The sequence below is a fragment of the Erpetoichthys calabaricus genome, chromosome 11 (genome assembly GCF_900747795.2).
Source record: "Erpetoichthys calabaricus chromosome 11, fErpCal1.3, whole genome shotgun sequence".
NCBI lineage: Eukaryota > Metazoa > Chordata > Cladistia > Polypteriformes > Polypteridae > Erpetoichthys > Erpetoichthys calabaricus.
Window position 1 is genome coordinate 138,036,075 of NC_041404.2, and position 26,413 is coordinate 138,062,487.

General features: G+C 42.2%; 1 protein-coding gene across 1 annotated transcript in view; it reads right to left on the bottom strand.

Moving 5' to 3' along the window:
* Positions 1-3,001: 3,001 nt before the first annotated feature.
* The window catches only part of smg1 (SMG1 nonsense mediated mRNA decay associated PI3K related kinase), a 167,618-nt gene continuing 144,206 nt past the window's right edge, over positions 3,002-26,413 (bottom strand). The window contains 9 exon segments of the mRNA XM_051933950.1: positions 3,002-3,923; positions 5,374-5,506; positions 11,289-11,465; positions 15,583-15,686; positions 18,822-19,033; positions 19,174-19,401; positions 19,745-20,077; positions 23,247-23,384; positions 25,626-26,101. Coding sequence (XP_051789910.1) covers positions 3,845-3,923; positions 5,374-5,506; positions 11,289-11,465; positions 15,583-15,686; positions 18,822-19,033; positions 19,174-19,401; positions 19,745-20,077; positions 23,247-23,384; positions 25,626-26,101 — 1,880 coding nt within the window. The 3' untranslated portion in view covers positions 3,002-3,844.

The window sequence follows — 26,413 nt, forward strand, 5'->3', positions numbered from 1 at the left end:
AAGTTGTGAATCCATGAAAAGTGAACCACGAAGTAGCGAGGGATTACTGTATACATTTGGCTTTATTGATATTTACCTTGTAGATGTAGTTCTATACTGCGGTGTGTTGGCACCCTGCCTGGGATTGGTTCCTGCCTTGTGTTGGCTCCAGCAGACCCCCCGTGACCCTGTGTTTGGATTCAGCAGGTTGGAAAATGGATGGATGTTTGTGATGTGCCATCTGTTGGAATGACAAATGTAATGCATTGTATTACTACAAATGTTTGTGATGCGCCACGTGTTGGAATGACAAATACAGTGCAGTGTACTACTACAAATGTTTGATTCATCTTTTGGAACAACAGAGACCTAGAAACTGGACAGGCACACAAGACACTTACCTTTTTATTAAAGGTGGAAGAGTCTACAACCGAGAATCAGTTGAAAAGTTGTGTGGTGTGACGGAGGTTTAAGATGGAAGACTAGAAGAATCCGATGAGGGGGGTCTACAATTGAAAAAGCCCCCGTGGGGTGTTATGGCACACTTGGGTCAATTTGGTGTTGTACTTGCTGGTTTGGTTACGTTAAATACTTTTCGTCTGTGTGTTTTGGTGCCTCTACCCTCTGCGGTTTTTGTGGATGCCGTACGGGGTTTACAGTCGTCCCCCCGCCCCCCCACATTTCAACTAACCTGATCTGTGTGATTCAATACAAAAAAAAATTTATGACCAGAAAAGCAACCGGCCGACTACTCTCTGCAGCTCCTGTTAATTGAAGGTCAAGCTTCACTCAGGCAGACTCCAATTTCCTAAAAATGGTGAAAGGGAAGGGAAGGGGGGGGGGAAGTCAGGAAAGATGACAGCTACAGGTCAGCGTTATTAACATATTTATTGAGATTACAGAGTTTATTGAGATTTAAAAAAAAAAAAAAAGAAAAAAAAAAAAAAATATACAACACATCCAAAAAAACAAACAAAAAAAAAACCAGCCAGTTTTCCTACAAGATTTCTACGTGTTTATATATGCAGCGGCAGCTAATCTGGTCGATATTCTAATTATGCTACAAATATTGGTGAGATTATATATGCATTTACACAGGAGGTGAAAATTTGCTCTACCTAAAAGCCAAGGGGCTTCTGATCAGTTCACAAGTCCGTCAACAACCGGCTTGCCACATTTGCAAATCGTACTCTTTACATCGCTGCATTTACACACTCTGGATTATCGTCTTTCAAATAAGCATCTTCACCGAAACAACATTGGTAATAAACCTAAAATGTTCCACTTAACTCTACCCCCTGTAATTGGTACCCACTCCCAAAACTGCCTACCAAGCAGCCATTAATGAGAGAAAACTGCACACCAGCCAAATGGATCCCCCCTTTTATCAAGAAGAGCTCCAGTATCCCCCGTCATCACCGCCGATCCTGCAGTCTTGCCAGAGTAGCTGGGGGGGTCTGCAAGTCCCAAAAAGTCTTTTGCTTCTTCAATGTCCTGTGCCAAAGGCCGCTGCCATCCTTGTTTCATTAGGAGAAATGACTGCCAGAGAACGGAGACAAGAGGCATCCAAAATGCTTAAAAAGAAAAAAAGTCAAACTAGGGAGGACAGGGAGAAGAAGAGAGAGGACATCTGCTCAGGTCACTAAGAGAACCCAATTTCTTTGCTTGTTTCCGAATGATCTTTAATTAAAAAAAAAAAAAAGCCGGCGTTTCACAAAACCAAACATAATGCCAAAGGCTACTCCCTCTGCCAAACATGGCTGACCAACTGTCTCAGTTTCTACTCTGCAGATTAAAGCCTGGCGTTTATTAACAAAGGAACACAATTCTGTGAAAGGTGCTCTGGGCCGCTCCCGTATAGTCAGGTTTGACCAGTAAAGCCTTGCACTGGCGTCCTTTGTTAAAATGCGGGCACACGCCCAACAACCCAGCCTGTGGACACTCTTTCTCTAAACTCTGGGGAAGGGGGGGGTCAGGCTTCTTTACACTCTCTCATGGTGGCCATTCCATCCCAACTCTCCTTCTTCATGTTCTATTAAGAGAAAAATTGCCCCATTTCAGTTGAAGGCCCTTCAACTGTTCACACTACCCCAAAGCAAAGCCCCCTGCCACTGGCGCTGTCCATTTCTAAGCTCTCTGCACACTCAAACACCACTCCCTTCCTTTGGTCTGAGTATTTCTATCAATATTCTGGGCTGTCAATCTGTCACGATAGGCGCATGGTGAGACTATTCTGTCAATCTTTATTTTTTTAAACTGGGACCATGGCCAGTTGACCAGTCGCAAGTATTGTCTGAAGCCATTTAAAGTGACGCTCACTGGTTTTCGTCCGTTCCCCTCACACATACAAGGATGATCTTTGATCTCCACTCACTTCAAATGAATAACAAACAGATCTTAACACTCCCAAGGGGTTGGCGACACACAGGCTCAACCATCTCAGGTCTTGCCAGTCCCCTCAAGACCAAAAAGCTTGTAGCTGGCCTCACTACCCAAACACAAACTCAAAACATGGCCACCATCCACCAAGCAGGGAAATAAAGAGATGAGATGGGGGGGGACAGCAGCACCCCAAACCCGAGAGCATTTCGTATCAAGCTTGACATAAAAGACGCTCCCACGTGCAACAAAGGAACTGGTATGGATGTGGAAGAATAGAACATAAGCCTCCTGTATCACATACTGTGCCAACACCGGTGAGCATGCCATTATATTTAATAGCCCCCCACCCCCCCCAAAGTTAATTAAACAAAATGAGATTGAATTTTTGCTCTTGGCTGGGAGAAAAAGAGCAAGACAGGATGAATGGCGGAAGTCGACCCGAACCGCCACTGCCGCTCATTATTCTCTTTTTCATCCTTCCCGTCTGCCACTTGTATTTCAGAGGAGCTTAATGCTAGCAAGTCAGACATCCAAAAGAAGAGCGTCATCACCAAAACATTTTATTTCTAACCACTTACTGTTGCAAAAAAAATCGTTTTTGGTTCTTATACTCTATATATATATATTTAAAAAAAAAAAAAAAAAAAGAACAGAACGTCTAACTCCCTTTTGAGAAAATTGAAGGCGGAAAAAATTAAAATCATGAGAAAAAAACAAAAAAAGGTTAAAGATGAACGCACCACACCAATGCCAGTTTGTGGGCTGCGCCGCAATATCTCTGCGCAGTTGTCACCTGCCAAAGCTCAAACCCCCCCCCCCCCTTTCTTCCTCCCCAACACCCCCATATAGTTGAGTCCCGCAGTCTCCAAATTTTCTGCCCAACCTTTTCACTTCCCGCCAAGGCCAGAGACTCCAAAAGAAGGCGTCCTTCTCTTGCGTTTGGTTTCCGTCCCTTTACACTGTTCCCCCGGTGCCGTTTCTAGGAAGCGTGCAAGGTTCCCGATGGATGCCGAGACCCCCATTTTTTTCTGCGACTCAAAAGAGTGGGAGGGTAAAACAAGAGAGGGCTCGTGTGAAATCCCCCGTTTCTGCAAAATCTCTGCAACTGAACCCTTCGGCCCATTCTTGGAGTTCAGAGGAGACTTGATTTTTATTTCCTTTTTTTTTTTTTTTTTTTTTTTTTATTTATTTGTAGGGGGTGTTGTTCAGGCTGGAGCCTGTGTTTACCCCCCACCTTAGCACACTCCCACGCCCCTTTAAGGAGTGGGGTGCAGATCCAGTCGTTGTGTTAGCCGGATCGCCGGGTGCAGCCGTGCTTATGGGATCCAGTGTGGGTGTCACCCCTTTCCCCCCAAAGGAGGAGGATCGCTTGCCCCCTCCACGCTGCGCTCTCTGCTGCTTCTGTGGCTCGTGTGCCTCAGACTGAGTGGATTCTGCTGGATTTTCTGCCCTCGCTGGACCAGAGAGATCTGTCAGTTTCCATTCACACCCATGCTGTCCAGCCTTCATACAGCTGAGCCAAGTTATCCAGATTGGTAGCCTCCTTAATGACCAAAATCCACCTTGAAACAAAGAAAGAAACACAAACACGGAGGGGTTTAAGAAAAAGACAACAGACATGATATACAACCAAATCAATCAAACAGCAGCAAGGAAAAGGGGGCTGAGGGATAAAACAGCTAAGGGGGGGGGGGGGGGGGGGAATCTTTGGGGACCCGGATGTTATTTAGGAACCACAAACACACAAGTGAAATGGAATACAGGGAGTCCTTGAGTTACGACGTTTAAAAAAAAAAAAAAAAATTAAGACGTAAGAAGGAATAAAGGATTTTTTTTACACTCATTTTTTCTATTACTACAGTACAGTGTACAGTACGGAATTTTTATGTCCTTTTCCTTTGGCTTAGTTGTGTTTTTATGTTCTAGATTCTGATTTTGCAAATGTGTTAGGTTAGGGTGTGTTTCGACTTACACCAAAATTTGGCTTACATCACTGTTGTAGGAACGGAACTGTGTCGTAACCCGAGGACCCCCTGTACCCAGAAGGAATCCAGTTTGTAATACGGTAACACCTTATAGGACAGACAGAGGGCAGGCGATATTGTGATCAAAGTGCCAAAGGTTGGTGGCACGCCCTACGGTTACACAGAGTAGGCTGGCGTTCACATCAGTGGCACTCACTGCAATTCATGGTTTCCTCACTACCCGTCTGGACAATTGCAATGCTTTGTTTTATGGCCTCCCGACTAAACATATCAATAGATTACAAAATGTTCAGAATTCTGCTGGGCCGGGAGACTGACTGCTGCTGGTCTGTTGTTGAATGAATTAATGAGCAACAAACTACAACACCGGTGTATTTTCAACTACAACTCTTCCTAGAAATTTGATTCTGTTCATCTGGACAAAGTTTTTAAGTGGGAGAAATATTTCGAGACTTATCCAAGTCTCTTCCTCAGTCTCAATTGACTGCAGGTTTCCCTAACCTTATAAACAGCTCTGAACAGAGGAGGGGGCCTAAGGGTACATCTGTCGCCATCTTACAATGCTGTGATTGCAGCCATTCCTCAACCGTCTATGAATGGTTCACACGTCTACTAATCAGTGGACAATCTGCATATCACTGATCAACTGGCCCTTTGTCAATGGTGCTAGTCTCTGTGATTAAGCAAAGGTACTGTTTATAAGGTTGGGGAAACCTGCAGTCAATTGAGACTGAGGAAGAGACTTGGATAAGTCTCGAAATATTTCTCCCACTTAAAAACTTTGTCCAGATGAACAGAATCAAATTTCTAGGATATCCTTACCTGGATTACTAAGCATGCATCGAGACAACTACAACTCTTGTTATTTCTTGATCAAATTTTACATGCTATATATGCGAGTTTGACCGTTCCCGTTTTCCCGGGAATTATAGCAGTTTCATTCCCGTGAATGCGGGAATGAAAAATGTCCGGGAATGGATTCCCTAGTTTGTCTTGCATAACCAGATATTAAAGGAAAGTAACTTACTAGATTAAGGAGTCCCCGTCACCTACCTGCTCAGCCACACTCATCCGTCTGTTAGGATCCACATCTCTCCCCTCCAGCTTCGCTTTCACTCGTTTCCACACACTCACTGCATAAGAGTTCCTTTCCTGGACAGCTGTGGAGAGGAAAAAAAATATATAAAATGTTCAGTAAGCACACAAATCAAGACATGGGGTGTACCTTGGAGGAGGAAAAAAACAAAAAAAATGGAGCATTTCAGCAATTCAGACTTTTGACATTGTAGGAATTATTTAGAGACCGGTGGTATAGAAAAATATATTAAAAACATATTCTTAACATTGGTGATTTGAATAAATACGAGGTGAGACACAAAAATAACCGGACTGGTTAAAAAAAAAAAAATTATATATATATATTTTTTATTACTGAATTACAGCATTCTAAACCTTGTCACCTTCTCTATACTCCCCTTCTCTTCACCGCTCCATACATATCTTCCATTGATTGAAACTTCACTTCATCCATTCAGGTCACTTTTGAATTTTGGGAACAAGTAAAAATCACGGGGAGCTAAATCGGGTGAATAGGGAGGTTGATCGAGGGAGGACAGGAATGTTTGTCAGTCAAAAACTGCTTTACGGAAGAAGCATTGTGCGCAGGAGCGTTGTCTCGTCTTGCTGTTCGATTTTTTCACCTGACATTGTCGTGTGTGCCCTTCACAGGATATACCCAGTCAGTCGGCGGTTTGAGAGGGCACACATGTAGGAGGGGATAACAGTTCTATGATTAACGTCCGGCCGACCTCCAGACAGTTTTCCAGGAAAGCCCCAAGCCCAGTTATTTTTGTGTCTCACCTCATATATAAATGTATTCTTAAAGCTGACGATTTGCATATTTAAAGACAATCATAAAGCACGTATGAGAACAAGAATTATATATTCGGATGCACATTAGCATAGTAAGGGTTAAACCACAAAAAGCCCTCGCTATTTTATAATTTTTCTCTTTGCAGCTGCAAAAAACTTAAAAACTTCAGTCAAGGACGTTGTGTACTTTTTAGAGGGCTCAACAGGCCACTGTTTTAAGAAATGCAGCCATTGAGGCTTTGGCCACGAGACAAAAAAAACAGATTCCATTTGCAGCGGCTGGGCCTCTGCCTCCCTGTCTGCTTGCCAGTCAAGTCAAGGAAAATGCAGCTTATACGAAACAGCGTTATTGTTTTAGGGGCGCAGCTGCCCCAACCTCTAGCCCAACATCTAATGTATGGGTGGGTCTGCCCGATTCTGACTTACTTGTGGGAATCAAATGATAAAGAAGTTCTGCACACCTGCACAGGGTATGAAGTAATGATGGCAGATTCGGTCAGGTGATGGACATTAGGTAATGATGGGAGAAGCCAGAAGGAGGAGAGTACTTTTAATAAGTAATAAGAATTGTAATAAATGAAAACTTGCTGAATTTGCTAATTGCTTGTTTATTTTGATTTGGGTCCGTGTGTGCATCACACAATAAATTGGATTTTGCTACCTTTCCTGAAACTCTCATGTGCCATCTTTGAGCAGCAGTGTTTCTGCCACAACAGTAGCACGGCAGGACATTGGATACTCCAGTAGTTCTGGATTTAGTGAGTGGTATCATCTATTCTTGCATTTTGGTTTGTAATTTGTACTTTTACTTTTGAACTCGTGTCTCATTTTCCTGATGTGGCAATGACAGATTGGCCATCTAGTCCTGTGAAGAGGATGAGTTGTATTTTGTTTTGTGTGTCGTATTTACTCCATTTTATTGATGCCCAACCTACCTGGGAAGGGGGTCTCACTCTGAATTGCCTTTCCCAAGATTTCTTTCATTTTTTTTTCCTCCCTACAAGGCTATTTTTGGGAGTTTTTTTTTTTTTTTTCCATCTTCTTAGGGAGTTACGGTTAGGGGGTTGTCAAAAAAACAGGACCTGTTAAATAAAGCACATTGTGGCTCTCCTTGTGTGATTTTAGGCTGTACAAGAATCGTTGTTGACAATAACCAAGGAAAGCAATGGAAACCGTTACACAAGTCAGAGTTTCTTAAACTGTGGGTCACGGTTTGCGTAGCATCACAAGTCACTTTTGTACTTAATGGAGATTTATTTGTGTATGGTTTGTGAAGAGTGTCGCTGTGGGCTGATCAAGCAATCTCTATTGCTCCACTATGGCGATCAGCAGTAATTCTCCAAGGGGGAGGGTGAACTATGACGACTGGCATTGATCTCCAAGAGGGCAACTGAAGATCTTCATGGAATGTGGTCTTGAAGACACTGAGAAGGGCAAGATTGGGTCGCAAGAAGTGGGGAACGAAACAAAATTGGGAGTGGTCTCCCTTCAACTTTCTCATATACTCAGATATGGGGATGGATATTTGAGGAGTAAATCGCAAGACGAGGATTCTATTTTTATATTATGTACATGTGAACTGGGATTAATAAAGTTTCTATCAAAGAACAATCAACAACAAATCAAATCAAATTAACAACATATTGAACAATTATTAGAAAAGTAAAGTTCATCAGTAAATCAGACTCTGCAGCTGCATGAATAAAAATCTAGCAGTTTCAGTTAACGGAAGTAGCTCAAAAGCTAATAGAAATCTACATTTTGTACCTAATTCTTGTATGCAAAATGTGGTTGACCAAAGTGAAAGCGTACTCAGGTTATCGTTTTAACGATAACACACACAGATGCAATTCTAAAAACATTCATCAACATCTCAAAATCAAATTTTTTAGACGATTCTAATACTTTCCCTATACTTTGTATACAAGAAAGTAAAAAGTTTAAGAAACCCTGATATAATTAATAAAGAGAAAATAATGGGGAGACTTTGTGCCAACCCAAATTCTTGAGTTTTGTTTGCAGTACTTTTAATTATTTTTTTTTTATTAAACCAATCTCTCCAGTGCAAAACAGCACACTTAGTGGCGTTTAAGAGTTAAGTGGACTCAAACAAGGAAAGACAACATTATATCCTTATGTTTTTTATTTCCTTTGCATATATTCTTTGTGGTGACCGGAAAGAAGCGCACAGGAAAATATCCGCACAGTCATATAATCCATCCATCCATTTTCCAACCCGCTGAATCCGAACACAGGGTCACGGGGGTCTGCTGGAGCCAATCCCAGCCAACACAGGGCACAAGGCAGGGAACCAATCCTGGGCAGGGTGCCAACCCACCGCAGACAGTCATATGAGCGCATGGGATATAATTGCACACGGGAAAAACTGCACGTGGATAAATGCGCACATGGAAAAATGCACAACACGGCAAAGGCGTATATGCAAAGAAGAAAAAAATTTTATATTATACATGGCAATAAACGAAATTGTATAATTGTTCACTAAACGTATTTATAAACTTGAAAGTTTTAATTTGTGCTAATTGGGGTAGTGGGCTGTTGGATGGTCCATAAAATAAAATAGTCATTAATCCTTTTATTACTGTCATTGTTGTGCCTAAATTACCATTTCTAGGAAATTATTATTCTTTACAATAGTTTTCAGAATTTATATTATACCTTCTTATATCACAGGTAGGCAAATTAAAGTTTTATAGTTTTGATTACGGCAAGTAAGTAAAGGTCGTCCTATAAATAGGCCACACAGTTAAGAGTTCTCTTTAAACTTTTGAGCAAGGCAACTCGACATTTTTTTTTTTTTTTTTTTTGAATAAGCAAGATGGAGTTTTCGACTAGTCAGAAAGGCAAGCCACTTCTCGGTTACAAGGGATTTGAATATCTGCGTTTTCACACAACAAATGCAATAGATACTTGGAGGTGCCGTGAGAATTGATCATCAAAGTGCCATTCCTTAATGAAAACGAAGAATGGAGACATTGTACAAGAGCAAACCAGTCATTGTTTTATTATAATAAAAAGTGTCTACCAGTGTTGCCGCTGTGTGCTTTTTTCTGCGTGTGCACTTTACCATATGCGTATTCTTCTACGTGCGCTTATATGACTGTGCGGATATTTCCTGTGTACTTCTTTCTGGGATTCATTCTTTGTGACCCGAGGTTTGGTCCACATTAACACAAATACATCTGAAGATGCAGTTCTCGTTTGAAACGTCTTCCAATTAAACCAGCATTTTCTGGTCTTTTCTATGAGTGTATCCACTCTGAAATGGCAAAAATGTGTAAATCATTCTTACTGGGCATAGGCAGGGATTATCAGACAAGTGCTACCTGTTTATGGAGCAATTCTGAAGTGGAAAAGACAAGAAAGAAACAAAAACTTCTTTGTGCGGACTGACAATGAAGTAAGAGTGCTTTTAAAGATAACTAAAAAGTAAATAAGAGTGTCAAGGCCTTGAAAAATATAGGCTGGGAGTCGTGCCAAGATAAATACATTGAAATATTTGAGCGCTTCGTTTCAAGGTGCAGTACCCACTGGATGATGCAGAGATTAGGAAAGGACAATCCCTACGCTGAAGAGGAGTTCACAGGGGACACAGCTGAAGGCAGTGCCTGATCACGTGACAACTATAAAGCAGCATTTTCACCATTCACATTGCTATTCCACACCCGGTGTTTTCATGTTTACACACTTCTCGATCATTGAAAACATGTGGCCAAAACAAAAAAAAAAAAAAGATGAATTTTTTAATCTGTGCCAAGTGTGGACTATGTTTGAAGCCCATTAAGCAGCCATTAAAACCTGTGTGTGAAGATGCGTCTAGAACCTGCATGAAGTCCACCTGTGCTAATCTGAACTAATTGGACATCATTTAGAAAAGCACATGCGGACCTGATCATAGAAGGTGCCACAATTCACACACTATACCGGGACAAGAATCAAGCCGTGAAGTCCAAGGAACTCTCTGTAGACCTCCTAGGTGAGGAATAGATCAAGGCAAGGGTGTGGCATTGTTTCTAAAACTTTTTGAGTTTCCCAGAAGCACAGTGGCCTCAATAATTATGAAATGGAAGACTGGAACTACCAGGACTCATCCTAGAGTTGGCCATTATGTCAAACTGAGCAACTGGGCAAAAAAGAGCATACGGCCAAGACAATGCTGAAGTGGGTTTGGGACAAGTCTCGAGTGTCCCAGCTAAATCGCAGACTTGAACCCTAGAGAACTAGTGTGGAAACCCCCTGTAGGTGTCCGTTCACAAACACATCCCACCCAATCTAGCGGAGCTTGAGAAGATCTGCCACGAAGAATGGGATCAACTGCACAAATCCAGATGTGCAAAGCTTAGAGAGACTTACCAAGATGAACTGAAGCTGGAATTGCTGCCAAAGGGGCTTCTACAAAAGCACTGAATGAAGTGTCGGACTACTTCTATGAAGGAGAGATTTCAGGTTTTGATTTTTAATAAACTTGCAAACCATTCTGAAAATGTTTGCATGTTATCATTATGGGTTACCGAGTGTAGACTGAGGGGCAAAATGGCAACTTATCCAATTAAAATGAATGTAAAACATAATAAAGTGTGCAGAAAGTGAAGGGGTCTGAAGACTTTCTACAACCACCTGTCTTGTGGAGACGGGACAGGAGTCTGGAGGGTTGGTTTAATGTCCACTTACTAGTGTGATATGTAAAATTAGACGAGAATAGACTGCTGATGCCTTGGAGTTAGCATTTGACTTCAAACGTGCCATATTTGTAAAGGTGCACAGCGTGCAAGGGTATATGAGAAACAACTCCAAACTAGCTTCACACAAAGAACAAGTAATAAAGGAACAATGGACGCAAGAAAGAACGTCTCAACAGACTTGCAGAACAGCATGCCCTCTGATATTTTGACCCTTTCAGAGCAACACCTCTGCGGAATATGGCAAAACTACTGTCATTCTGCCGTTATTCCACAATTTAATCTACAGCCTTGTACTACTGGGAAACCATTGACTGAGGCTGGCCACACCGTAGACAGATGTTCAAAGAATAGACGTAAAATTACATACCTCTACCCGTTTTGGGGTCCCGCACTGCCCTCTTAGGGCTAGGGGCCAGTCCTTTGCTGGTAAGAGCCAGGGTGCTCGGAGGAGTGTCTGCCGAGGTCCCCACATTACGTGGGAGCAGCTTGCGGGAGTTCTGAGACATGTTGTCCGTCTGGGTCTTTTGTGCATTGCAGCGCACCGCTGAACAGGAGAAAGAAAAAAGAGCATGAAGAAAATTAACAAAGTGAGGCAATGAGAGAGAGAGATGTGAAAGGCACTACAGTAATCCCCTGCTCTATCGTGGTTCAGCTATATCACGGACAAATTCAATACGTACATCCTACCTGTAGTGTACTTTGCAGCCAATTCTTAACAAAGCATACGGTTTTCAGCAGACAAAGAGTTTCACGTTACAGCACCCAGATGATTTCTTACAAAGCCCGTTATTGGCTGAAAGAGGAGACTCAACCAATCAGAGCAGATTTTATTCTCTTGGGCTCTGATTAGCTACTGCTAACGTGGTGTAATCTCGCAAGAACAGCGAGTGTGGGTCCCCGACGAATCGCGTACCTTACTTGTGGTCCGACTTTTCTGAGTACACTTTTGTGAAGTTTTCATTTTGATTTAAGCCCTACGATGGCTCCCAAGCGTCCTGCATCTTGTAAGCCTTCTGGTAGCAGTGAGCCTAAGCACCAGTGGAAGACCTTGACTGTACAGGAGAAGGTAAAAACTAATGATGATGATTATGTTACTCATATCTTTAGCCCCGACATCTGTGTATCATATGTGTATCCAAAATGTGTTTTAATAAGTTTACATGTGTTTAGAGCGTGTGGGAGGGGTATTTTAAGGTTTAAATTATTAAAAAAAAAAAAAAATGTGGTCTTTCTATATCGCGGATTTTCAACAATCGCGGGTGGGTCTGGAACGTAACTTCCGCAATAGGCGGGGGATCACTGTATATAACAGACAGAGTAAAAGGCACTATAACTGATAGATGTGAAAGGCACTATATAATAGATGGGTAGGAACAGCACTGTACAACAAATAAGATAGGAAAGGCACAGTATAATAGACAGACAGAGTGAAAGGCACTATATAATAGACAGATATGAAAGGCACTATATAATAGGTCGATAGGAAAGGCACAGTATAATAGAGTGAAAGGCACTATATAACAGATAGATGTGAAAGGCACTATATAATAGATGGGTAGGAACAGCACTGTACAACAAATAAGATAGGAAAGGCACAGTATAATAGATAGACAGAGTGAAAGGCACTATATAATAGACAGATATGAAAGGCACTATATAATAGGTCGATAGGAAAGGCACAGTATAATAGAGTGAAAGGCACTATATAACAGATAGATGTGAAAGGCACAGTATAATAGATAGGAAAGCCACTGTATAATAGATATGAAAGGCACTATATAACCGATAGATGGCAACAGATATAAAAGGGACTGTATGATAGTATTTTTCTGAAGTAGAAAGGGAAGGTCTACAGAACGGTAGCGACACCAGCTATGTTATATGGGTTGGTGACAGTGGCACTGACCAGAAAGCAGGAGACAGAGCTAGAGGTGGCAGAGTTAAAGATGCTAAGATTTGCATTGGGTGTGACGAGGATGGAGAGGATTAGAAAGGAGGACATTAGAGGGTCAGCTCAGGTTGGACGGTTTGGAGACAAAGCTAAAGAGGTGAGATGGCGCTGGTTTGGACCTGAGCAGAGGAGAGATGAGGGGTATATTGGGAGAAGGGTACTAAGGATAGAGCTGCCAGGCGAGAGGAGAAGAGGAAGGCCTAAGAGGAGGTTTATGGATGTGGTGAGAGAGGACATGCAGGTGATGGGCTGTGTCAAAGCAGAATGAGGAGGACAGGAAGAGATGGACCAAGATGATACGCTGTGGCAACCACTAACGGGAGCAGCTGAAAGAAGAAGAAGAAATTTTGCTTTTACAGAAGTTCTCACACAAACAAAAGAAATGTCAAAAAAAAAAGGACACATTCCAAGTACATTCTAGTCAGCCTAGCGTGCCAGGGCTTCAAGTGCACCGGGAGGAGGGGGGGATATCATCATCAAGACAAACAGAAACTCTTTTGCCTTAAATGGCAGTTAACTCGCGTCTCCTAAAGTGCTTAGGCATGGCAAGCCCGAAGACTGGTTCTGCACTTCTCTAGCTGTAACCTGGACAGCAGGTTTTTAACAAAAGTGATGTTATTTATAACAAAACGCTTACAAATTAAACATTCGTATATTCTTTGTGTAGTCTGGAATGCCCAGGGGTGCCAGACTCAGCAGGAGACTGCAGGTCTCCAAGAGCTGAATCATACTCTGCTTTTTATAAATCTCTAAAGCAGTTCTGCCTGTCCAGTATATTTGTAATTTGCAGTTTTTAAGTTTGATCAACTGCCAATACTGATGTGTAGCACTGTGATCTAACCATCCATGAACAATGATGCAGAAATAAAAGTTATTCTATAAATTTACCTCGAACTTACATAAGCATACATGAAAGACAGACAGAGGGAGACACAGTGGTCATTACAATCAGGTGCACAGAGGACAGTGAAATTCTTACTGGATTTGAATCCCAACCCTAAGGCTGGATGTCTGTCTGTGCAGGTTTTGATTAGAATATTCTGGTTTTCCTTTCACTTCCCATTGTGTGTTTGGTTAGATGGCCTTGTGGGATTGTGGTCTGTGAAGGACTGACACCCCCCAACCTCCCCCATTACTAGGGTGAATTCCTGCCTTGTGCATCATGCTGCTGGAAAAGGCTTTTGGCCCTCCACAGAGCTGCACTGAATTAAGCACAACTGTAAATATTATGTATGTACAGAAACAAACACTCGAGAAAAGTCAAGGAAAGTGTAGAACATTTCATGTGTATCAAAGGATTTATCAGGACATGAATGACTGGAAGAAGAGCTTAGAGCTACAACTGTGCCATCAAGCTTAGAGACTGAGACAACACTGCTGCTACATGACTGTTAATTAAAAAAAATGAAAACTGGACTGCAATTTCTATGTGGGTCACTACACTCAAAACAAAAAAAGATCTGACCTCAAAATTAGGTTTTGTATATTTTACAGCTATCATGTGTGATGGTGCTTTTTTCAATCAGGATCAGCATTTAATTTGTGAAATTGTCCTGAAGTATGCCGATTGTTTCTCCAAGAATCACACATGCGATGACCGGAAAGAAGCGCACAGGAAAAAGCGAACAGGAAATATCTGCACACGAAAAAGCATAGTCATAAGCGCACGGGAAATAACCGCACGTGGATAAATGCACACACGGCAAAGGCGTATATGCAAAGAAGAAAAAATTATTATATTATACATCGCAATAAACGAAATTGTATAATTGTTCAATAAACGTATTTATAAGCTTGTATGTTTTAATTTGTGCTAATTGGGGTAGTGGGCTGTTGGATGGTCCATAAAATAAAATAGACATTAATCATTTTATTACTGTCATTGTTGTGCCTAAATTACCATTTCTAGGAGATTATCATTCTTTACAATAGTTTTCAGAATTTTTATTATACCTTCTTATTCCACAGGTAGGCAAATTAGGGTTTTATAGGTTTGATTACAGCAACTAAGTAAAGGTCGTCCTATAAATAGGCCACACAGTTAAGAGTTTTCTTTAATCTTCCCTAACTTTCGAGCAAGGCTACTCGACATTTTTTTTTTTTTTTTTTTGAATAAGCAAGATGGAGTTTTCGACCAGTCAGAAAGGCAAACAAATTCTCAGTTACAAGGGATTTGAATATCTGCGTTATCACACAACAAATGCAATAGATACTTGATGGTGCCGTGAGAATCGATCAACAAAGTGCCATTCCTTAATGAAAACGAAGAACGGAGAGATTGAACAAGAGCAAACCAGTCATTGTTTTATTATAATAAAAAATGTCTAGCAGTATAGGTGGAGTAGATTTTATATTTGTAATAGTTATATGTCGCCGCCCTGTGTGGAGGGAGCAAGATGTTAAAAAAAAAAAATTTTAGTGTCATATTTTTGAGTCGGGGTCTGATTTTATGATTGATTTTTCAGGTTTCCAGACCCGACTTATACGCGAGTATATACGGTAGTCAATATTTTCACTGCTCTGATGGGATCTCCGTCTACAGCGGGATTGCCTAAACACACCCACTGAACCGTGTGCTCTGCTGCTGTTTTTTCATGTGTATTAGTAAAGTGCTTTCTGAATTAATCTCATAAACTGAGGGGGTGATGAGCATGGATTTGCGGAAGACGACAAGTGTTATGCCCTCTGGAAGGCTGACATGTGGTCTTACCTGCAGCAAAACTGGTCTGCAACCCCAAGGATGTAGGGCTGCTGCATTCCCCTGCTCTCTCTGTAACAAGTGGAGATGCAAAGCCGACCAGCCCATTATAGATCCTGCAAAGCAAAACAGGCAGTATTAGTGGCTGCATGATGGCACGGGTCCTCCACTCGCACGTAAGCACAAACACCTTACACTTTTGTCAAGGACCTTCAATGTAAATTTAGAAAGCGTGATTATATCAATAACACTGAACAAGGAAGATTTTTCTTCCTGAACACATTTGGGTGTATCTTAATGCAGTGTGGCCTGCTGATCACAAACATCTTTAAAATTTTCCTACCATGTACCGTTTTACAGCAGTTGCAAATTTTAGAGATTTGCTCTTATATTTAAAGCATATACAACCCCAATTCCAATGGAGTTGGGAGGTTGTGTAAAACGTAAATAAAAACAAAATACAGTGATTTGCAAATCCTTTTCAACCAATATTCAATTGAACACACTACGAAGACAAGATATTGAATGTTCACACTGATAAACTTTATTGTTGTTTTGCAAATCTTCACTCATTTTGAATTTGATGCGTGCAACACGTTCCAAAAAAGCTGGGACAGGGTCATGTTTACCACTGTGTTATATCACCTTTCCTTTTAACAACACTCAATAAGCGTTTGGGAATCTGAGGACACTAATTGTTGAAGCTGTGTAGGTGGAATTCTTTCCCATTCTTGCTTGTTGTACATCTTCAGTTGCTCATCAACTGGGGTCTCCGTTGTCGTGTTTTGCGCTTCATAATGCGCCGCACAATTTCAAACTAATGCAATGTGTTAGCAACATTAAGTGATAAGCCGTACTCAAATTTTACGTTTCTCCAAATTCCTAGGTGACACAGTCAATCTGAAAATACTTTTGTGTTTCAGTTTCAAGTGGTCTGTTATGATTACCAAAAATGTTTCAGGAAGTAAAACTTTTGAGAAGTGTCCAGCTGCAGTCAGGACAGTTTTAGGCCTCGGACAGATCTGAGCACTTCAGACACTATGAGGTCCATAAATTGACACCCCCCTTCTGGAGCCCCTCCCCTGTTTCAGCTGGTAACCTGATGCCCCTCATGACGATTTCAGTTCCCTTTAGTTCCTGCACTCAAATGTGTATTCAGCGTTTATTAAACTTCTAAACTATCGAGGTCTCTCAGTTCTACATCTGAAGCAGCTGGTGTCAAATATTAGAAACAAATCTTAACATTTTGTATTTTATAGTATACGTTTTATATCGGCATTTGCCATGTCTCATTCATGAGACTGCACTTTTTAATATGTTAGTTATACAGTATGCTGCACACAACAGAGTGGTGGCTCTGTGGGCGAGGATCAACACTGGTAATCAGAAGGTCGGCCCCAATATAAAATGGGAAATGCTAAGGAAGAAGAAGAAGAAGAAATGATACGCTGCATTCAGCTACGATTAACAATACATATTCTTATAGACTGAATTGAATAAATCATATACCGTATATACCCACGTTTAAGTTCTCCCACAGATAAGTCGGGTCTTGATTTTACCAAATAATTTCCGGTATTTTATGATGTTGGTAGTATAAGTTGAATGCAGAAAATTCACGCTATTGGTCCAAGAGTTTATGATATGCTAACGCCCATCTGAGAGAGGAACCACGGAGCACACGGCCTTTTTTTTTTTTTTTCTATGTATTGTGCCTACGTGACCACACGGTAAGACCCAAACTATTCCAAAGCGACGTTTGCACTGTTTTGTATCTCGCACCCTCATACACCTTTATCGTAAGAGCATCCCTCATCTGATCGAACGCTCCATCATAGAAGAAAATAATAAGTTGGTTTTAAATTTAAAGTTACTGAAGTAGCGAAAGAAATTGATATCTACGCTGCTGTAACAAAATTTGATATGTCGGAGAAACTGGTGCGAGATTGAAGGAGGCAAGAAGATGTTTATTAAAAAAAATATTCCTGGGATGAGACTAGACTTTTTCAGAGAGATACTTTCACATCCTGCGAGACGAGACTTTGTGCTAAGAGATTTAAGCAGGCCCAGGGCCGGAAACAAAGAGTAGATGACAAAGTAGAACGTCGTAAAGAGGTTCAAAAACGTCGGCGCGATAAACATGCAGAGCAGGTTAGAGATAATGAAAGTACTAAAATTCGAAAATCTTAAATTATAGTAAAGATCGCATTAGTGCAAACAAATGGAAATTATTACTTGGGTGAAATAACGGAACAGTGAAAAGAGATCGAATATATTGTTCAGATTTAAACTTTAAGCCGGAGACTTGTAGATTGTCTAAGTCGTGTTGCCATCAGGGAAAAGTAATGTTTCTTCCCAATGAAGAGGCCTATCTGCGAGAATTAAAAGATTTATTGTTTGGTGTAAGTGGCAGAGAGTGGCTGGTGTGCAGCACAGGCCGGGAGGTTGGTGAGTAAATCCAGCGTGGGCAAAGCCCCCTAGTAAATTGTCGCATTTTTGAACGGGCGTGTAAATCTGGGTCTGATTTTATGATCGACTTTTCAGGCTTCAAGACCTGACTTGTACGTGAGTATATGCGGTAATTTGTGTAAACACTCAAAATATGCAATACTACGCAACGGATGTTTAGGAGCTCTTTAGAGTACGGTCCTTGTGGTCCTCTCTGTGTTGTATCATTAGTACGGTATTATTGCTGGTGTACAAAATTTGAATAATTATATTAACGATACATTAATTGTGGTGGAGTTTATGCTCCAGAGGAATGACGCACTCAGAAGCACAAAGAGGTATAAAGTAGTCATTTGAGTTGCCCAGCTAGGACTTTCTCTGTTGGCCAAGCAGGTCTGCGTACCCATTGGGGATGATGGCTCGCGACCTTGCAGCAAGTACGAAGAGACGTTTATTACATTAGCACGATTGTTTATGCCGGTGAAACTTTGTTTTTTTTAATTTATTATAAATATTTTTTTGCAAACACGTTCAGCTTGCCACCATTACTATAAAAGTACATTCAGCACAAAAGTGTACCGCTAACACGTAAGTGGGGGTGGGGGCATAAAGTGGGCGGAGTCAAAAGAGATGCAGCTGACACTCGGTGTCATCTTAGGGGCCTCAGAATGTCTCAGGTCGCTGAATCTGTCCGACTGCAGCTGGACTCTATTGAAACTTTGGGGGGGTTGGAGAAACAGAAGGGTATGCTGTTTAAGAGCTGGAGGCCACAAAATTCACCAAGAGTAAATTGTCCTACACACCTGTGGCTCTGGGACTTGAGCTCTTTTAGAGTCGGTGGGATTTCTTGCAGCAGCTCCACCTGCTCTTGGCTGCGCAGCTGGCCAGTGGACTGCACCACGGTAAAAAGCACAATCTGCACATTATCTTGCCATGCCTTGTACTCCGACAGGAACTGGCGTACGCTGCCCTCATAAGGGACATCTTCTCCTTCTGCCAGGGCGCTCTCCTCATCCTGCAAATGAAAAAGCATAGAGGGCGACGGACAAAATGACTTGCATTCTCGCTACGGCTCCCTTTAACATGACAGGGTCAAAAATGACTGGCATGCCATAAACGATGACAGACACAATAGGGGCAAGTTAAAAATGTTACCTTGGTCATGGCCCTTAGCAGGTGTTTGACATCACCCAGTAGACGGTTGTGGCAGGAAAGGGTCCCCTTGACTGCATCCACCAGCTCCTGTAACCTTTCTGAAACGTGTTCTAGCTGCTGCTCACGCTCCGCTTGCAAAGATCTCTGGGTCGACATCTCCTGGGTTAGCTTTTTTTGTGCAGAAGCCAGCCATTCAGGACTACCAATTGGCGGCTCCAACACAGGAGTCTGAAACAAACAGCAAAGACACCGTTACACATTTCACGTGATGGAGTATAACATCCATCCATCCATTTTCCAACCCGCTGAACCCAAACACAGGGTCACGGGGGACTGCTGGAGCCAATCCCAGCCAACACAGGGCACAAGGCAGGAACCAATCCTGGGCAGGGTGCCAACCCACCGCAGTGGAGTATAACAGCCACAAAAAAAAAAATTTCTCACATCTTCAAATGACCATGTGGTCAAAATCCAACCAAGCATTTTAGATTGATAACTCATACTACAGCACCACCACCCAGGAGACTGGCAGTGGCGATTGCTTTATTTTACTGTGGGGGGGTTTACTCACCAGCCTGCAAAGAAGACGCAGCTCCAGTGCAGAAACAGACGTATTGAACTGAGAAGCGAAGGAGCAGGTGGCCTGGCAACGCTTCAGGAGATCAAACATGGTTCCGTCCAAATTATGAGCTTCAGAGGTGCGTGTCCGCAAGCTCTCCAGGTTTAAGATGGTGCTGCACAGGAAGGTCACTTGGCTGGCGCGCTGGCTTTCCTTCATGACCAGGGCTCTCCTCTCACTGATGGTTGCCTCAAAGTCCTGTAGCACGGGGGCAAGGGCTGGATTTGCTCCACCGGCCCATTTCAGACGTTGCTCAATACTGCCCTCTAGTGATGCCAGCTTGTCCTGCAGCAAATGAGAGTCATTATTCCATTAAAAATAAAATCCATCATTCATTACAAGTAATTATCCGAGTCTACGGCCTGCTATCGTCCTCACCACCACCTTCAGCTCTATGCCAGTGCACTTGTCTGCACATACCAAAACCAGCTCAGCCAGTTCCCCACCCCCCCACCATAATATTTGACTTGACATCTCCACAGCAATCCTCTCTCTTAACTTCTGCCATATTTTCAAGTTCACCAGAGATACACAGCACAATTAATGGTTAATTCTGCTTCATGGGCCGTTTTCTGAAGCCGCGTCTCTCCACCATTTTACGATGCGACTCCTCACAAAATCCTTCCTGTCATTCCTTCAGTGTCAGAGAAGTTGTATTCAACTTCTACATGGAAGATTCTTCCCAGAGGTTCACTCCATGCATATCCCGTCTTTGGTAACGACACAATTTTGTCAGCACCTCTGAGATTAGCACATCACTTAAGGCCGTAGTCACACTGCACAATTTCTCAGGCCATTTTCAGTCACGGACTTAATTTATATCATCTACGAGAGTCTGGAGCAGTTATAGTAAGCTCCTCTGACCATAAGTCAAGTGGTCTGACATCCCCGTGTCAAGGGTGGCACAAGTTTATAGAGTAAACAATGCAATTAAGATTGGGGTGGGGCGGAGCATAAAAGAGTGGCAGAGCAAGTCCGGTGTGCTTGTGTGGTACTGACTAGCCAGGCACTCATTGTGTGAATGTGGCTGACATCCATCTGCCTCATTAGTGCCCTCGGGTCCTTGATCATGGCACCAACACCCAATTGTAAGCTACAAGGAGTTTTTGAAGGGACAGAGAGGTGAGAAAGATGCTCTGGAAGGCAAATGGAGGAAAGAGCGGGACGACAAGTGAGTGTGGATGTGAGGAGGCAGCGTGGTCAGATCCCAACGAGGGAGCAAAGGAACTGCGCTTTGAGCAATGGCGTCGGTGCTGGGACTGTTGAACAAGTCTCCCAGGAATCCAAAAATGCACAGGGTGAGCGTGAAGAATGACGGAGGGACCGGCTCTGTACGTACAGAAGGGATAGGAGTAGGGTGCAAGGGACCACTGCTGGGATGACCCGTTGTGGACAAGCCTGAGAGACACATAAAGAGAACCAGGACAAACTGGTTTCTGATCTAGTTTCCCATGAATTATTTATTCATGACTTTTAACCTGTGTGTGTGCATTGACTTTATTAAGGAATAACTAGGGGGCTTCGCTCGCCAACCACCCGGCCTGCTCTATGCGCCAACCACTTCGCATCTCTGCCGCTCGCGTGTGTGGATTTCACTTTCTCCAAACAACAAATCTTTTAATTCTTGCGGATACGCCTCTTCATTGGATAGAAACACTACTTCTCCCTGATGGCAACACAAATCAGACGACCTACAAGTCTCCAACTTAAAGTTTAAATCTGAACAATATCTATACTTCGGTCATATCACCTATGTCCATATATTCGATCTCTTTTTGCTGTTCCGTTATTTCACCGACTAATAATTTTCATTTGTTTGCACTAATGCCATCTTTTTGAGACTTTCGAATTTTAGTACTTTCATTATATCCAAACTGCTCTGCATGTGTATCATGCCAATGTTTTGAATTCTTTACGACGTTCTACTTTGTCATCTACTCTTTGTCTTTTATTTCCGACCCCGGGCCTGGTTAAATCTCTTGGCACAAAGTCTCGTCTTGTCCCAGGAATTTTTTTTTTTTTTTTATATAATAGAGAGATTATCGACTTTAATTACCAAGGAGATTGACACTTTTTGCACTTGGGAGTTTTAAGCCCACTTGACATTTTGTTTTAATAAAAGCAGAATGCACTTTTGCATTTTATCCTTATATGTAAAGTCTTCTCACTGCACAATCCCTTCATGGTTTAAGACTATCAAAGGTCTCAGGATTAAGAGGGACAAAGCAATTTCAGTCAACCAGGGCTGTCACACTCCTGCAACTCAAAACGGGTTTAAATTTGTATTAAGTCATAGGGTCTGTGATTGCGAAAGCCAACGGACAATGTGTGTTGAGCTGAAAGTACAATTCATATAAAGCAGCTTCAAGGAATGAGGAACGTGGATGTCTTGAACCTTGCAAACAGAAGAGACGCTCGTCTGATGTCTCCTGTTTTACATACCACTAGAGAATGGAAAAAAGAATAAAAAAGGCAGAGATTGTAGCGGAACTCTATAAACTGTGGTCAGGTTAGCAGGTTATTGGCTGTCCAAAAAAGGCGAGTCTGCAATGCTTTGGAAACATGAGACTGTGCTGGATAGTCATAATAGTCTTCTAATTCGTCATCCTCAGTGACACCTAGTTATGTAATCTGACATGCTCACGTGATCAGATCAGCAAATGCAGTCATGTAATGTGACACTGGCAGAATGGGACTAATTTCAGCAGAGCAGCTACACCGTCAACATCTAAAATTTTCACTTATGAGTGGATTTTGGGAAGGGAATCATAGTGAGTAACAGGAATTCAACACCACAAAAAACCGCAGTGCAGAATTCATTCACTGCCAATACTGATGCTCTGTGCAAGAGAGGACAAAGCCGGTTATACTTCCTTAGAAGGCTGGCTTCCTTCAACATCTGCAATAAGATGCTGCAGATGTTCTATCAAACAGTTGTGGCGAGCGCCCTCTTCTACGCAGTGGTGTGCTGGGGAGGCAGCATTAAGAGGAAAGACGCCTCACGCCTGGACAAACTGGTGAGGAAGGCAGGCTCTATTGTTGGCATGGAGCTGGACAGTTTAACATCTGTGGCAGAGCGAAGGGCGCTCAGCAGGCTCCTATCAATTATGGAGAATCCACTGCATCCACTAAATAATGTCATCTCCAGACAGAAGAGCAGCTTCAGCGACAGACTGCTGTCACTGTCCTGCTCCACAGACAGATTGAGGAGATCGTTCCTCCCCCAAACTATGCGACTCTTTAATTCCACCAGGGGGGGTAAACGTTAATATTTAACATTATACATAGTTATTGTCTGTTTTTTTCACCTGTATTATCATTCTTTAATTTATTATTATTTATTGTATCAGTATGCTGCTGCTGAAGAATGTGAATTTCCCATTGGGATCAATAAAGTATCTATCTATCTATCTATTAAGTGGTACCAGCATGTAAAAATAAGAAACTTCCTCACCTGCATACTGCTGATGGACACCTCCACCTGATTTAATGCCTGCATTTTCTTCTTCAGGTTGGTCAAAATGACAGAGCGTGGTGGGGGGCTCACTGACAATGGCTGATTCCGAGTGCCAAGAACATCTTCATGCTGCCACTGTGGGGAAGAGACAGCCAGACAGGTGATTTCTTGAAGAAGTATGGCAGGAGCATTTACTGAGCCAATATGTGGCAAAGGTTTTTAGGGTCATCCTTTTCACATATTTTAAGAATCCCACCTCAGGATATTGTGGCTCAGCGACTGCCGAAATGCTTTTCTATGGATAACAATGTCTTGTTTTCAATAAACAGTGAATCGACTATGCAAAATAAGCAAAATCTGTATCCCAATGACTTATGCCAAAGAGACATCCAAACTGACTGAAGCATCCAAAACAAAACGCTGGGCATCATTATAACTACTACTTCCACCATTTAAGTTCTTAGGTTGCAGGGAGAGGGAGAAAAAAAATTAAACAGTTCTTTATGATACACGTGTTATTTTGGATTAAAAATAGTAGCCATAAAAAATTATTACAAATAAAAGTAAATTATTATTTTATAAATAAAAGTAAATGTTTTGTTACACTATCTTCCAGACTTACAATACACCAACTGTGTATACCAGTTTACAGTGATTTACTAACATGGACCAAATGACCCACTGGGTATAAATTACTTTGCAGATCAATGTCTCGGCCATTAGAGGGTACGCTTCCTGCAATTAACTTCCATTAGTGCGTATATATTTTACTGTAGATTATTAATGATAAGTTCACTGCTTGTTAATACAAACAGCCAATCATGTGGCATCATGTGCAAAGAAAGGGTCAAGAGGTTTAGCGGATGCTTGACAAACATTGGAAGTACATTTTATACATATGGTACACATCAGTGAGTGCTGGGATAGACTCCGGGTGCCCACCCTGGACAAGCGGGCTAGGAAAATGAAAGGATTTTCATACACTCGGCAAGACCTGTGATCTAAGTTGACGATAATTGTGGTTTGATTGCTGGTATTTGCGGCCCTTCTTGGCTTTTCCAAGCACTTCGGTCTCCAGAGCTTACACAGAAGGGGTTGATAAAGAAAATATTGGTAGATCTACTAGAGAGAGATCAGATGATTACGACTATACTCATTCAATTCAACTAAAAGGCCACAAATACTAAAAGTGACAACTCTTTCCAGAAAATGTTCTCTAAATACACACACACAGTGTGTTGAGTGGTGGCTCTGAGGCTAGGGATCTGCACTGGCAATTTGAAAGGTTGCCGGTTCGAATCCTGTAAATGCCAAAAGAGAGACTGCTCTGTTGGGCCCTTGAGCAATGTCCTTAACCTGCAATTGCTGAGCGCTTTGAGTAGTAAGAAAAGCGCTATATAAATGCAAAGTATTATTAATGGTGAGGAAGACAGACTACTGTAATCCTGCCAGCTAAGAACAGGATGGTGATGCTACAATAGTGGGCATATGATCACCTGAATTGGACATCTGAAAAATGTCACCAGGTCTGCTGAATCTCAATGTGTCTTTAGACATGCAGATGGCATGGCAGGGTAAGAATCTGACTTAAACCGCAAGAGTCAAGGATCCATCAGAGGCTGTGCAATGGCCTCCACCTACCATGTGACTATCTTATAATAAAAGTATGCCATGGCATACCTAAGCATAGCCTGTGCGTGTTTCCTTTAGGGTCCCCGTCTCCTGTTTTTCAAACGGACAATACATCATGTCACAAAGCATGGCTCTGTGAATACGGCAGCGCTTTCGGGCTTGCAGCAATGGCCTGCTCAGTTCTCAGCACTCACTCCATTAGTGCACATTTCAGATGAGGTGGAAAGGCAGATGTTAACAAGCATGAGGGGAAGAGATATGCAGAAGTGAGCGAGACTAATGTGCCAGCAGGAACCAAGACCACTAAAGAATGTTTTCTGCCCTTTCGGAAATCCATGCCTCAAAGAATTTGGGTTATTTTAGAGGCAAACTAGAAGGGTAATAATAATAATACATTTTATGTATATAGCGCCTTTCCCATGCTAAAGGCATTGACAGAATATTAGAACGAACGGCAGGGTATACAGTATATAGCATTGTACAAACCAGATAAATAAAGAAGATTATGACTGAATTCAGTAGGTAGCCCTAAGTACAGAATGTATGGTGTTTTTAGAGGAGATGGGATAAAAGGAAAAAACAAAGGTTTACCACTTTAAGAATTGTCAAGACAGTTCCCTTTAAACAAAAAGGTGTGCACCACATTACAAATATTAAGTATTTCTGAAATGTGTGAAGGATTTCTGGAGATGGAGACTTACAGGAAATGACAACCAGTATCTAGTACTTGGTGCCCGTCCTCACCTGGAACATGGTGATGTGCAGCTGTGCCCTCTGCAGGCTCACTCGACAAGCTTCGATACTGGTTTCCAGGCGGCGCACGAGATCTAGCTTCTTCCAGGCTGTGTCGTAAGAGCTAGCCAGCACGGTGGCCCTGTTCAGAAGAAGCTGGGACATTCGGCCCGTCTGCACACCTTGTTCCACTGCTTTTTTGCAGAGTTCATCTAATGACACTTTTCCCTCTGCCCCAAAGTCTTTCGCTTCCACCTGGGCAATTAAGTCCATGCCTAACGCACTCAGAGCACTGCAGAGGGCTAAGCCCAGAGCTTGAGTGGGCAAACCCATCAGCAACTGCCTGACAAAATCTGCTGTGAAGGCCTTAATAGGCCTGGCCATCTGTTCTTCACTAGCCACAGAGTTTCTGAATAAAGCCTTCACTGGAATCATCGACACAGGACCATTCTGGGAGCTGGTCTCGTCACTGATGGAAGAACAAGTCCCTGCATGGATTTGAGATAGAGAGAGGCAGATAGAAAGACAAAGTAAGTAAGCACGTGGAACACCCCGGTTTTCCAGAATAAAGCATCCCCCTAAATTAAGGCAAAACAAAAATTCTAAAACAGATTAATGCAGCAAAATGAACCATAACATACAGTGCTTCCAGTCCACACAACTGGACTTTCTGTAAACATGTGGAAGACCCCAAATTCTACACTGAACTTTGCCAAACAAGACTGACGTACAATTTCCACAGACTCAGTTCCTAACACTAGTGGCAAACATTATATTAACAGATTACCAGTATAAGATTT